Source organism: Mercenaria mercenaria, chromosome 16, assembly GCF_021730395.1.
Source record: "Mercenaria mercenaria strain notata chromosome 16, MADL_Memer_1, whole genome shotgun sequence".
In the NCBI taxonomy this organism is placed as follows: Eukaryota; Metazoa; Mollusca; class Bivalvia; order Venerida; family Veneridae; genus Mercenaria; species Mercenaria mercenaria.
In genome coordinates this window covers 53,539,293-53,553,365 of record NC_069376.1, presented here as the reverse complement: position 1 = coordinate 53,553,365, position 14,073 = coordinate 53,539,293, and the positions used below count along the sequence as shown (strand labels likewise).

At 35.1% G+C, this 14,073-nt stretch overlaps 2 protein-coding genes across 4 annotated transcripts in view; one reads left to right on the top strand and one right to left on the bottom strand.

Moving 5' to 3' along the window:
• The window catches only part of LOC123540543 (repetitive organellar protein-like), a 326,476-nt gene that overhangs the window by 130,188 nt on the left and 182,215 nt on the right, over positions 1 to 14,073 (bottom strand). The window lies entirely within an intron of this gene.
• Positions 2,562 to 8,324, top strand: LOC123540546 (uncharacterized). 2 transcript variants are annotated; one of them, XM_045325645.2, is made up of 4 exons: positions 2,562 to 3,074; positions 4,853 to 5,033; positions 5,891 to 6,230; positions 6,588 to 8,324. In XM_045325645.2, the coding sequence occupies exons 1-4, from the start codon at positions 2,940 to 2,942 to the stop codon at positions 7,597 to 7,599; spliced, it is 1,668 nt and encodes a 555-aa protein (XP_045181580.2). In that variant the 5' UTR covers positions 2,562 to 2,939; the 3' UTR covers positions 7,600 to 8,324. The 2 variants fall into 2 exon arrangements, with proteins under 2 accessions (XP_045181580.2, XP_045181581.2); XM_045325646.2 differs by having other exon boundaries at positions 2,565 to 3,074; positions 4,853 to 5,024; positions 6,588 to 8,321.

The window sequence follows — 14,073 nt, the reverse complement described above, 5'->3', positions numbered from 1 at the left end:
GTGACCTTGACCTTTGAGCTACGGACCTGGGTCTTGCGCGCGACACGTCGTCTTACTGTGGTACACATTCATGCCAAGTTATTTGAAAATCCATCCATGGATGACAAAGATATGGACCGGACACGCCCATCAATGCACTATCCTTTAACGTCTAAGTGTGACCTTGACCTTTGAGCTACGGACCTGGGTCTTGCGCGCGACACGTCGTCTTACTGTGGTACACATTCATACCAAGTTATTTGAAAATCCATCCATCGATGACAAAGATATGGACCAGACACGCCCATCAATGCACTATCCTTTAATGTCTAAGTGTGACCTTGACCTTTGAGCTACGGACCTGGGTCTTGCGCGCGACACGTCGTCTTACTGTGGTACACATTCATGCGAAGTTATTTGAAAATCCATCCATCAATGACAAAGATATGGACCGGACACGAAAATTGCGGACAGACTGACAGACCGACAGACTGACAGATCGACGGACCGACAGACGGACAGACGGTTCAAAAACTATATGCCTCCCTTTGGGGGCATAAAAAGAATTGCTGAATGCCAGTACTGGCTCACTACCTTAAGAAAGAGTGAGTTGGATTTTACAGTGAATCGACACAGAAGCTGATCTCTAAAGTTCTAGAAAGCTCCAATATGAAGCTTTGGGTTCTCTTCTATAGGTAAGCTGAATGTCTAATGATCAACAACAAGGACCTCTGCAGGGCTTTTCATCCTTATATAACAGAGGCCTATAAAAAGCCTCTTCCAAATCCAAAAATATACTATTTTTTCCCAACTGTGGCAGAGATGTTTCCCAAAATGCAGGGTAAAATTTACCCAAATCATGCAACAGAAGGTTAAGATTTTGTTTGCATTTTAGTATTTCTAGAGGAAGCATTTGTCTGTTATCGATTTTTTGTTGCACAATAGCCTAACAGCCCACAGAACCAGTTTTGACACATTGGCAGTCTAATACATTATGTTCCATGGCCTGGATTTAAGTCCATGTTTCAGAGGAGATAAATTTGCTTCGTCTTTCGATGTTTACTTCCGGTTGATAATTTTTCCCAAAATGGACAATCATCGCGCATAAATTTCCCAATTTGAAAGGCCATGGCCTCTTCCCACTTTCCTGATGAAAAGTCCTGCTCTGCTGATCTTAAAATCATTTCAGTTTTAAGACAATAAAATCACTTTCCATGTACAATTTAAATTACCTTATCAAATCACCCAAACAATTGTAAAAAGCAGTATTAAGTCCAATACATTTACATTTATTAAGATGTTCTTTAAAGATATTGTGCATGACAGGCGGACAATGTACATCAACGGATCCTAAACTGTTCAAAGGCTTTCAGTTACCAGAAATGCTGCAAAACGGCGTATCTTTCAAATAGTTATATACCCTTGCAAATTATTTGGAACAAAATTCCTACACATAAAATTTCGTAACATATTTAAAATTGTAATATAAGCATGTTATCAATTTTTCTTTTCAAGAACATAATTTAAAATACTGCTTACTGTATACAGACTATTATTGGTGGTTGTTTAATTTTGACGATATTTGCAGTCAATGTTGATAGCACCAATTCTAAACACTGCCATTTTAAAGCACCCTCAAGCAAGGGAGACTATCCATACTGTCAATTTTACAAGTTATACAACATGCATACTCCCTTGATTAAAAATGCTTTGCATAATAATATTATATAAAATGATGAAAATGCAAAGAAATTACGTTTTTTTTTAATACTGCATTTTCCACGTTTAAGCCATTTATCAATGTTGCAGTAAGAACAACTCAACGGGAAATAAGTATTTGCTAAATTATACTAATACAAAAACAAAGTAACAGGTGAGAACTTTTTATGCAATCACTAAAATTTGTTTACAAATCAATGTTAACAATGTTCAAATACATTACAATGTAACACTACTTACTGCGAACTCCTATTGGCAAAACAAAGCTGATTCAAAACACTTTAAAAAACGCCAAATTTTGGAACCACCAATATAAATACATATTCAGTATCTATGTTTATAATTTTTCAGTTTTAGGCTATTTTTGTGAATTTCCCTGACTCTGCCATGATCATAACATATGGGCAGTCTTCAAATTCCTTGACCTTTCCAGAAAAATCATTTTAGATGACTTTTCTATGTCTGTGCTGACTACCTTTGAGTAAAGAGACATATTGTACAGTCAATTTCTGAATTGGACTTGCACTTTAAGTTGACTTATTAACTGACAAGCCAGGCAGTGGCTCAAACGTTATATTCAATTCAACTGAAACAGAACAATTTAAAAGCGGACTGACAAATTTAAGTTCTGTATTTCCAATCGTACAAATAGGCTGAACAAGTCTGAAGCACATTTAGCTAATTCTTTTGTTCTTTGCAAGTTATAATATACTGTCAAACAGCCATCATACCCAAGTACTCCTTATTTTTTTAAAATAATTTGATTATATATGCATAATTATACTCTATCCAATTTAAGAACAATTTTATGATAATTGCTTGTCTTCAACATAATGATAATTATTCCTTAACAATGAGTTACAAAAAGATCCCCTTTATAAAGTAACACCTTTTTGGTATAATGAGATAATCACTGCAGCTTTGTTGTGTTTAATTGTCTCAATGACAATTTCAAGTTTTAAATTATAACTACCCTAAAAGCAGATAATTTTTTTTAAAAAATCATAAAAGCGAATTCAGGCACCCTGAAGCACACCGTTATGAATTTTTCAGAGTTTGACATGAAACATAGTTTTTTCCACATCCATATCTACTAGAATTGAAAAAAATTTGTGACAATATATAGGAATATTTAAAAATTCATGCATTGCTGTGAATTATGACTATTTTTATTTTTGCCTGATGAATCAATGGAGTCATTGTGGCAGTCACAAATTGACTGTAGCAGTTAAAGTAAAAGCATGGATGAAGCAGGTAGAAAAGTTTTGAAATCTAAGAAGGGATTCATACTGAAAAACCTTATCCTGAATGATGAAATCCTGGACTTTTTAGAAAATAAGAATGTGCTGACAGAGGCCATGATACAAACTATAAAGGTAAGAGCACATACTGATATATTTACATATTTATAGGAACATCATTATAGTATACTTGAATACATCACTCTATAACAATAACACCTGGAGGGGCCTCTGGGGTCCACTGTGACAAGCTGGAAAGTCACTATATGACCTATAATTGTGGCCGTGTGGTGCTAAACCCAACATCAAAGGCCTGAATGGCCTGAGTCGGCTAATGATTGATGTACTGACGGTATAGTCTACCAGTTTCAGTTTGTTTTTAGTTTTTTTCTTAAAATTTCATAACACAGCTCGATATTTACCCAAAATATTATATCCGGATACGATTACACTTTTCTCCAGTTTGAACAATATATTTTACAAATTGTGATGATACGAAGACCTTTAGCAGCAATTGGCAGTATCTGACATTTAAGTTTACGGTTAAATTACCTCTTATTTAAATCTTTTCATAAAAAAGTTGTTTCGTTTCGTGAAAGCAGCCAAACATAGACAATCTACTTTCGATTTCAAAAACTACAAGAAAATACAATTTAATGTTTCGCCGATTTGTTTATTTCTCGAAAAATAAGAATTAAAATCATTTTTAATATCAGTAGTAACTAAATAAACCAGTAAGAGCTTCTTCTTCCGATAATTTATCCGGTTACTGACTGCAAAATTCAACCCACGCAAAGTTTATAGAAATCATACGATGCGTGTTTACGTTCAATGTGGGAGAATTAAAGCTGATCGGCTATGTTACCTAACGCATCCAGACGATTCAGATTTTGTTTTTAAAAAAGCATTGTGTGCGTTTCTGTAATTTTATATACGTTTTTATACGCTTAGAAATTATTAGACATGCGTATTTGCATTGTTTCTATACGTAATTTACTCTAGTACGCATCTTATCTGGAGCCCTGTGGAACTATTTTTTGTCTTTCGCTGGATGTTACCCAAGCTTTGTAAGCCTGCGCAATTCTTAAAATGCACATTTATGCTTAATGAGTTACATTCGAGTATTGCACAATTACAAGTCATAAATATGACAGATTACATCGTATATTGGTCATAGCAAAGGGAATTGACACAACTTAACTTCATTCATGCAGTGAACTGTTTGAAGTTTGAGAAATCTAATGGAACTACATCCCTTCACTGTGTTATTTAGTCCATTTAGAGAATCGTTTGATAGCAAGGACTCGTCAAAAGGCTTTCAGCCTTTAGCCGACTCAAAAAAACTGAAGAAAAATATCTAAAGTGTTGAAAATAAACTTCTTTTATTTAATCATTCACAATTGTTCAAAATTAAGTCTTTGAGTATCAATTTATATGTATAATTCTGCCCTGTAAATTAAAAGTATTTTCCAAAATATCATCTCAGATTATGTTTCAAGTGAGGATCAAAACCATCAATCTGCAGAAATGTGTTTGTGTCAATATCTTAAACATCCATTTTGTGCTTTCCTTCTTCTCAATGACAGGCATTTTACATAACACTCTCCATAGATATGTTCAAACTTTTTACCCAAACTGTGAGCAGGTCACTTACAGAAAAACTCAAAGAGGTCACTGCAAGTGCTTAAACAAGTACTCTACACAACTGTTTTTATTTTGTTAAGTATGAAGAAAATCACAGTTCTTTTTATCAGTGGAAACCTTCCCCACAGATTTCTAAAGTTTTACTTACAAACTTGCAGACAAGTTTATAATTGGGTACGGTAATATTCATCCTGTTGCTAGCACAATAACCTCTATTTTCCTTCAATCTATTCAGTGACTGTTTAACAAACAAAAATAAATAACTTCAGGCTGAGAGAACAGATAATGACAAGATTGTCATGCTACTCTATATACTGACAAGAAGAGGACCTACTGCTTTCCAGAAATTTGTGGAAGCCATCAGACCAGACTTCAGCTTTGTGTCTGAGATGCTTGAAGCAGAATATGCCACTGAACTCAGTGAGGAGGATGCCAACTCAGGCAAGCTATGTAAATTCCTATGCACAAAACCTTAGTCCTACTAATGAAACTGGCAATTTCTGTTTTGGGAGAGGACTGTTCTCCTTGATGATTTCAAAGTAGACATTGTGTCTGAAATCATTCATGCTCCAGCTCTGATTCATGTGGAAATGTTAGCATTTACTTGTGCAGAAATGGTTGTACTGGTATACTTGTTATGTTAATTTCTGGCTATTATATAACTGAAATACTGTTGAAAAACTGTAACAAAAACAAACAAAAAACTACAACTGATTATGTTGTTCCCAAAAAACTGTCTACCGATTTATTAAAATCCTGATCCTTGTTACACAATAATGCGAAATATCAGTAATACCTATGAGGTGTTATTTTGGCTATTATATAACTGAAATACTGTTGAAAAACTGTAACAAAAACAAACAAAAAACTGTCTACCGATTTATTAAAATCCTGATCCTTGTTACACAATAATGCGAAATATCATTAATACCTATGAGGTGTTATTTTGATTTACAAAGACTCTTAAACAAATCAAATTTAGAAATTGACATAAAATCACAAAAGTCATTTCTATTATGTGTCCAAAATTCATGACCCAACAAATAAGCCCTTTCATATTTTCACAGTATTATTTTTTTATAACTAAACATTACTTTGAATACGTACCTAGCCATAAAAGACATTTCTCCAATAAGTCTTTCAGTCTTTAATCTCTCTCTCTCTCCCTCTCTCTATCTCTCTATCTATCTATCTCCCCTTAACCAAGTGAAGTATCTATCTATCTATCTATCTATCTACTCTAATCTCCCTCCCCTTAACCAAGTGAAGTATTTATAAACAAAATTAATGCAATGATTTAAATGCAGGCTCAGGCTCAGAGATGTCAAGTCAAGAAATATCAAGGCACAATTCCAACGAGTCTATAAACAAGGAGGAAACAGAGATTATTAACCTATGCAAAAACTGCAGTCACCAAATAGAAGCAGACAAACAGCCATTTCCGAAGGAAAAATCTACATCTGGAACGTCAGATTTTATGCAAAGAATGATGCAAGAATTTTTCACGTGTTGGTATACAAAACTCAAATCTCACATGACTAACAGGAACTTGAGAGAGCTGTCATTTAAGAGTCCTGTGCCAATAACATATGACATGGTGGACCAGCTGATAGACGAGTTAATTGGTACAGTGGAAGGATGTTACGAGTAAAACAATAATTATATTTCAGAGAAATTTTTCTAGAGTAACAAACTTTAACCCAGGCTTGTCAGTGTTCCAAAATTTTCATTCTGCCTAAATCTGTTAAAAATTAAAGATGAATTTTGCAAACAGTTACTGCCAATAATTATGACATTTTTAACAAATACTGTTGATTAAAGTCTCAGAGTATCTGTCCCATCTCAAAAATAAGAATACATTAAGACTAACATCAAAGGTATAGAAAATATACATATAATCTCTTTAACAAATTGAATGAACTTTTGTAGAAAATAAATTTTAAAAGCAGCTTTTTAATTTGCTGGCCAAAGATTGCATTTTAAAATTATTATTTACATTTCCAGGGCTTTGGGGAAAAGGGACAACTTAAAAACTCATGTGATCCATCTTAAAGAATCAAGGAAGAAAATGAAGCAAGAATTGAAAGAAAAGGAAGACCAAAGGAACAAGTATGCTGATAATATAATTAAGCTTGAGAATAGATGCAGAGACCTCAGTGAAGAGATTGAAGCTATGAAGAGAAACAATCAAAAAGTACATGCTGAAATGATGAGTCTGGAGGAAGCAATGGAAGTTAAACTAAAGGAAAAGGACACAGAAATTGACAATTTAGGAAAACAGTTAACTGATGCACTAAAAAGACAGGAGGAAGATAATCAAAAGCTTGCAGAGGCTAAAACTCACATAAGGCAACTACAAGGTGCAGGGTATGGAAGTAAAAGGTCAAGATCTAGAGATGATTACCTTGACAGAGGACATGTCAGTAACTACACACAAAGAAATAAGAAACATAATATGCACACAGAATCAACTGCACTGACATCAAGACAGGTGAAAGAGGTACAGCACATCAATGACAAAGAAACTGAAGAATTCACGGCTGTAGAAGAACCTGATGGTTTAAAGCTGAGAAGAACCGAGTCATTTGTAGAAACATGGTACCAGACCAGCCTATCTCCAGTAGAAAAGGCTTATGGAGAACAATCACAAAGAGCAGATAAAGAAAACAATAATGATTTTGTAGGAAAGAAGAGTCTCAGTACAAAGAACAAGGAAACATCTGATAATTCTAAACCTCAGCAACAGTCATTAATGATCAGTAACAGTTCTAACAAGTCAACCCAGAATTCAGAGCCTACTGATCTAACTAAGTCTAAACGGTCACATTCAAGAAAGAATTCCATCAACAGGAGACCAAGAAGGAAAATTGCAGGTGGAAATCAACAAACATGGTTTGGAACTTATGCAAACAACCAACAAACTGCTCCAAGGAATTTAAGACATGCATCTAATGAATCACCAAGAATTTTAGACACTTTGGTTATCAACTGTGTAAATAATAACCAATCCACATAGAATGAAGCCCAAGAGGTCCAAAAGCAATTAGACACCAATGAAAGACTTTTCTTAGAAAAAATGGCTTGCTCCCGTTACCTTTTGTGACTAGAAAATTTCCAGTTCACACTTTTGTTATATTTACACTTTATTTTATATATTTTGTTTTTCTTGTTGTTCTTTATCATGTTACTATTTTGTTCATAAGTTCAAATATTAAAAATGGCTGGCTCCTGTTATGTTTTGTGAATAGAAACTTTCTAGTTCACCATTTGTTATATTTATATTTGACTGTTTTTTCTTGTTGATTTTTATCATGTTGCTATTTCAAACAACTCTTTCTTTTAAATATAATGTAAGTGTTGTAATTGCGTTTTTCCTAATTACTTAATTGCATGTTTAAGTTACTTATTTTCAAAAGTCAATTCCTGTATGCATCTCTATTTTTATTTCTTAAAGTAACTTTTTAATTGGTTAATTGTATTCAAACTGGTACATAGTACAAAAGAAACTGTCAATCAATGTCTAATTATTCTAATCGGCAAATTCAAAATTTTGTCTTACAAAGATAGACAAGATACTTGTACAGTATAGATTTAAGAATCACAAAGGATAAAACTTGTCTTACTGATATAAACGGTTATTGGCAAGACATCAGATAAAAGTTTCCCTCCCTTGTACTGTCTTCTTAAATTAGAACAGTACTAATATGCAACTAAAAAAAAGACATATTTCCAAACAGGAATAAGAACAGGGGTATTTTCAAGAACACCTAATTTAAGTTTCACCCAAACTGTTACCTGGTTAAGTTAAAATGATAGAAGGTACAGTTCCTCACCTGATGTAAAGCATATAATATACTATACTGCAACTCACTGGAATCATTCTCCTGTACAGTTCCTTACCTGATGTAAAGCATATAATATGCTATACTGCAACTCACTGGAATCATTCTCCTGTACAGTTCCTTACCTGATGTAAAGCATATAATATACTATACTGCAACTCACTGGAATCATTCTCCTGTACAGTTCCTTACCTGATGTAAAGCATATAATATACTATACTGCAACTCACTGGAATCATTCTCCTGTACAGTTCCTCACCTGATGTAAAGCATATAATATACTATACTGCAACTCACTGGAATCATTCTCCTGTACAGTTCCTCACCTGATGTAAAACATATAATATACTATACTGCAACTCACTGGAATCATTCTCCTGTACAGTTCCTCACCTGATGTAAAACATATAATATACTATACTGCAACTCACTGGAATCATTCTCCTGTACAGTTCCTCACCTGATGTAAAACATATAATATACTATACTGCAACTCACTGGAATCATTCTCCTGTACAGTTCCTTACCTGATGTAAAACATATAATATACTATACTGCAACTCACTGGAATCATTCTCCTGTACAGTTCCTTACCTGATGTAAAGCATATAATATACTGTACTGCAACTCACTGGAATCATTCTCCTGTACAGTTCCTCACCTGATGTAAAACATATAATATACTATACTGCAACTCACTGGAATCATTCTCCTGTACAGTTCCTCACCTGATGTAAAGCATATAATATACTATACTGCAACTCACTGGAATCATTCTCCTGTACAGTTCCTTACCTGATGTAAAACATATAATATACTGTACTGCAACTCACTGGAATCATTCTCCTGTACAGTTCCTCACCTGATGTAAAGCATATAATATACTATACTGCAACTCACTGGAATCATTCTCCTGTACAGTTCCTCACCTGATGTAAAACATATAATATACTGTACTGCAACTCACTGGAATCATTCTCCTGTACAGTTCCTCACCTGATGTAAAACATATAATATACTATACTGCAACTCACTGGAATCATTCTCCTGTACAGTTCCTTACCTGATGTAAAACATATAATATACTATACTGCAACTCACTGGAATCATTCTCCTGTACAGTTCCTTACCTGATGTAAAACATATAATATACTATACTGCAACTCACTGGAATCATTCTCCTGTACAGTTCCTTACCTGATGTAAAACATATAATATACTATACTGCAACTCACTGGAATCATTCTCCTGTACAGTTCCTTACCTGATGTAAAACATATAATATACTATACTGCAACTCACTGGAATCATTCTCCTGTACAGTTCCTTACCTGATGTAAAACATATAATATACTATACTGCAACTCACTGGAATCATTCTCCTGTACAGTTCCTCACCTGATGTAAAGCATATAATATACTATACTGCAACTCACTGGAATCATTCTCCTGTACAGTTCCTTACCTGATGTAAAACATATAATATACTATACTGCAACTCACTGGAATCATTCTCCTGTACAGTTCCTCACCTGATGTAAAACATATAATATACTATACTGCAACTCACTGGAATCATTCTCCTGTACAGTTCCTCACCTGATGTAAAGCATATAATATACTGTACTGCAACTCACTGGAATCATTCTCCTGTACAGTTCCTTACCTGATGTAAAACATATAATATACTATACTGCAACTCACTGGAATCATTCTCCTGTACAGTTCCTTACCTGATGTAAAACATATAATATACTATACTGCAACTCACTGGGCTAACTCTCCTGTACAGTTCCTCACCTGATGTAAAGTACACAGTACAGGGCAACTCACTAAGCTAACTCTCCTGTACAGTTCCTCACCTGATGTAAAGTACACAGTACAGGGCAACTCACTAAGCTAACTCTCCTGTAAAGTTCCTCACCTGACGTAAAGTACACAGTACAGGGCAACTCACTAAGCTAACTCTCCTGTACAGTTCCTCACCTGACGTAAAGTACACAGTACACGGCAACTCACTAAGCTAACTCTCCTGTAAAGTTCCTCACCTGATGTAAAGTACACAGTACAGGGCAACTCACTAAGCTAACTCTCCTGTACAGTTCCTCACCTGACGTAAAGTACACAGTACACGGCAACTCACTAAGCTAACTCTCCTGTAAAGTTCCTCACCTGATGTAAAGTACACAGTACAGGGCAACTCACTAAGCTAACTCTCCTGTACAGTTCCTCACCTGACGTAAAGTACACAGTACACGGCAACTAACTGGGCTAACTCTCCTGTACAGTTCCTCACCTGATGTAAAGTACACAGTACAGGGCAACTCACTAAGCTAACTCTCCTGTACAGTTCCTCACCTGATGTAAAGTACACAGTACAGGGCAACTCACTAAGCTAACTCTCCTGTACAGTTCCTCACCTGATGTAAAGTACACAGTACAGGGCAACTCACTAAGCTAACTCTCCTGTACAGTTCCTCACCTGATGTAAAGTACACAGTACAGGGCAACTCACTAAGCTAACTCTCCTGTACAGTTCCTCACCTGATGTAAAGTACACAGTACAGGGCAACTCACTAAGCTAACTCTCCTGTACAGTTCCTCACCTGATGTAAAGTACACAGTACAGGGCAACTCACTAAGCTAACTCTCCTGTACAGTTCCTCACCTGATGTAAAGTACACAGTACGCGGCAACTCACTAAGCTAACTCTCCTGTACAGTTCCTCACCTGACGTAAAGTACACAGTACGCGGCAACTCACTAAGCTAACTCTCCTGTACAGTTCCTCACCTGATGTAAAGTACACAGTACGCGGCAACTCACTAAGCTAACTCTCCTGTACAGTTCCTCACCTGACGTAAAGTACACAGTACAGGGCAACTCACTAAGCTAACTCTCCTGTACAGTTCCTCACCTGATGTAAAGTACACAGTACAGGGCAACTCACTAAGCTAACTCTCCTGTACAGTTCCTCACCTGATGTAAAGTACACAGTACGCGGCAACTCACTAAGCTAACTCTCCTGTACAGTTCCTCACCTGATGTAAAGTACACAGTACACGGCAACTCACTAAGCTAACTCTCCTGTACAGTTCCTCACCTGATGTAAAGTACAAAGTACAGGGCAACTCACTAAGCTAACTCTCCTGTAAAGTTCCTCACCTGATGTAAAGTACACAGTACAGGGCAACTCACTAAGCTAACTCTCCTGTAAAGTTCCTCACCTGATGTAAAGTACACAGTACAGGGCAACTCACTAAGCTAACTCTCCTGTAAAGTTCCTCACCTGATGTAAAGTACACAGTACATGGCAACTCACTTGGCTAATTCTCCTGTACAGTTCCTCAGCTGATGTAAAGTACTTACTACAGTATTAAAGTCTGTTTACTTATCTGTGTATAGTTGTTCAGCACCTGATGTAATGTACCTAGTACATCCCCTGTGAAAAAGGTTCATGAACTTCATGAATAAATATTCATGAGAGACAAAATTTATGTTTCATGAATTTCTATATTCATGAACTTGTTCATGAATTAAAAATACAGTGAAACACCGCTCGCTCGAGCATCGATGACTCGAGCACCCGGGCTCGCTCAAGCAATTCATGTGGTCCCGGCCGATTTCCTTCTATTTTCTATATGAAATTACCATGGCTGAGTCGAGCATCGATAACTCGATCGCTCGAGCATGACACCTGGTCCCTGTGTATTTATTTATTCTTTGTTGCTTATGGCAAACTCGAGCAGAGGTGTCAAAATTTTTCACACCTGTATCGGTTAATTTAAAATTTTCGCATGTCGTGAGAATTGCATGGTCTATTCCCCGACTATCTTAAATGTTTGTTTGTCGGTATATTTGATCTGAAAATGAGATCAATTATTGATGAAAGGTGGAAGAAAAATTTTATTGATCAAAATTGTAATTAATTATTACATTTTTCTGTGGGATCGAGAAGATAATTATGAGATCTTAATATTTTAATGGTGCAAATAAAGGAAATAAGATAGCCTTTTCATAAAATTGAGATGATAATTATGAGATCTTAATTTGGGGAAGAAAATTGCGAATTCGATTACAGTATTTCAAATAAAAAAAATCTCTTAGATGTTTCTTTACATGTGCCATTTACGATCTATCATAAATAACGTTTGTAGTACGTTTTTTGAAAATGTCACGAGTATGTTATTATTACGCATCACCGTTTCCTGTGCAATGGTCTCGATGAAAATTGGTAAAACAAACTTTAATTTTCTTCGTTTGTTGGTCAATGTTTGGGTCGCTCGAAACCATGGATAACTCGAGCATTTTGCTCATCCCCTTGCGACCTCGAGCGAGCGGTGTTTCACTGTAACATAAATTTTGATTCTCATGAATAATCATTATGAAGAAGTTCATGAATATCGAAATTCATGAAACATAAATTTTGATTCTCATGAATATCGAAATTCATGAAACATAAATTTTGATTTTCATGAATTTTTACTCATGAACTATTTCAGGGTCGTGAAAACTTGTGACATTTTAAAAGGATTTTATAGTTTTTAAAATGAACGATTTATGACAACACCATAATTACTTACTTGATATTCAGTATACTCATATTCCTTTTAAACCATTCCTAACTGTAGTATGATAAATATTTCCTTCTTATTTGCTACACAAACTTCTCTAAAACTGCTGAATAACATGTGCAAAAAATTTCCCAGCATGCAACAAAATAATGGAAACTGATCAAGTGACATTATGAATTTAATGTTCATGAACATTCACGAACAGTTCATGAACTTATTCATTATTGTAAAAGGTAATAAACCTAAGTTTTATGTTTAACGAATGAACAGTTCAGAAACTCACAATTGGGTTCAAGGTCTGGTACTGAACTAGGAAAAGCTTTTGAATTTTAGTACTTTTAATGAACCTGTGTTCATGAACAATTTTGGTTCTTAGTCTAATACCAACAGTAACTGTTCTGGAACTGGTAAAGTTCTGTAAGTTATTGAACTTTTGCAGTTTTTGAACCAATGGTCAAGAGCCATCATTGTTCTAGAACCACAGTCTTAAAACTGTTATGCTGGTTCAGGAACAGTTCTTTAAGTTCTTCAGAAGTTCTTGAATGTTCAAGAACTTAATACTAGTTCTAGAAAATATTTTACAGGGGAAAACCATAACCCTGTAGTTCCTGAATCACATTTTCAAACATTATCTGAATTTCATTTTCAAGTTCATGAATTTCTTAAATTATTGAATGAATTTTCTGAAATGTACATGAACTACATTTACAAGTTCATGAAATGAAAGTAATATTCTTGAACTTGAGAGTTCATGAATTTAAGTAAGTGAAATTTTCCTTGTAGTGCATGAACTTTTTTGATAATTCATGAAATAATACATGGATTCTTACAAATTCATGAATAAATTCATGAAGTTCATGAACCTACTTCACAGGGGTTGACAACTAATTGGGTTTACTCTCCTGTACAGTTCCTAACTTGATGTAGAGTATACAGAACACAGCAACCCACTGTATTAATTTTACTCAACAGTAACCTGGCAAAGCACTAACATTATTCATTAAGTTTCAATCCAGCAAGGGAATGGATTTTGGAAATACTTGTCACAGAAACAGTTTAAGAAGGAGAACTTATA

What these genes read in the sequence shown, in the direction of transcription:
- LOC123540546 (XM_045325645.2), top strand. Translation starts at nt 2,940, where the DNA reads ATGGATGAAGCAGGTAGAAAAGTTTTGAAATCTAAGAAGGGATTCATA. An exon ending in CCATGATACAAACTATAAAG is followed by an intron (nt 3,075 to 4,852) that starts GTAAGAGCACAT and finishes AAATAACTTCAG; the next exon opens with GCTGAGAGAACAGATAATGA. An exon ending in TGCCAACTCAGGCAAGCTAT is followed by an intron (nt 5,034 to 5,890) that starts GTAAATTCCTAT and finishes ATTTAAATGCAG; the next exon opens with GCTCAGGCTCAGAGATGTCA.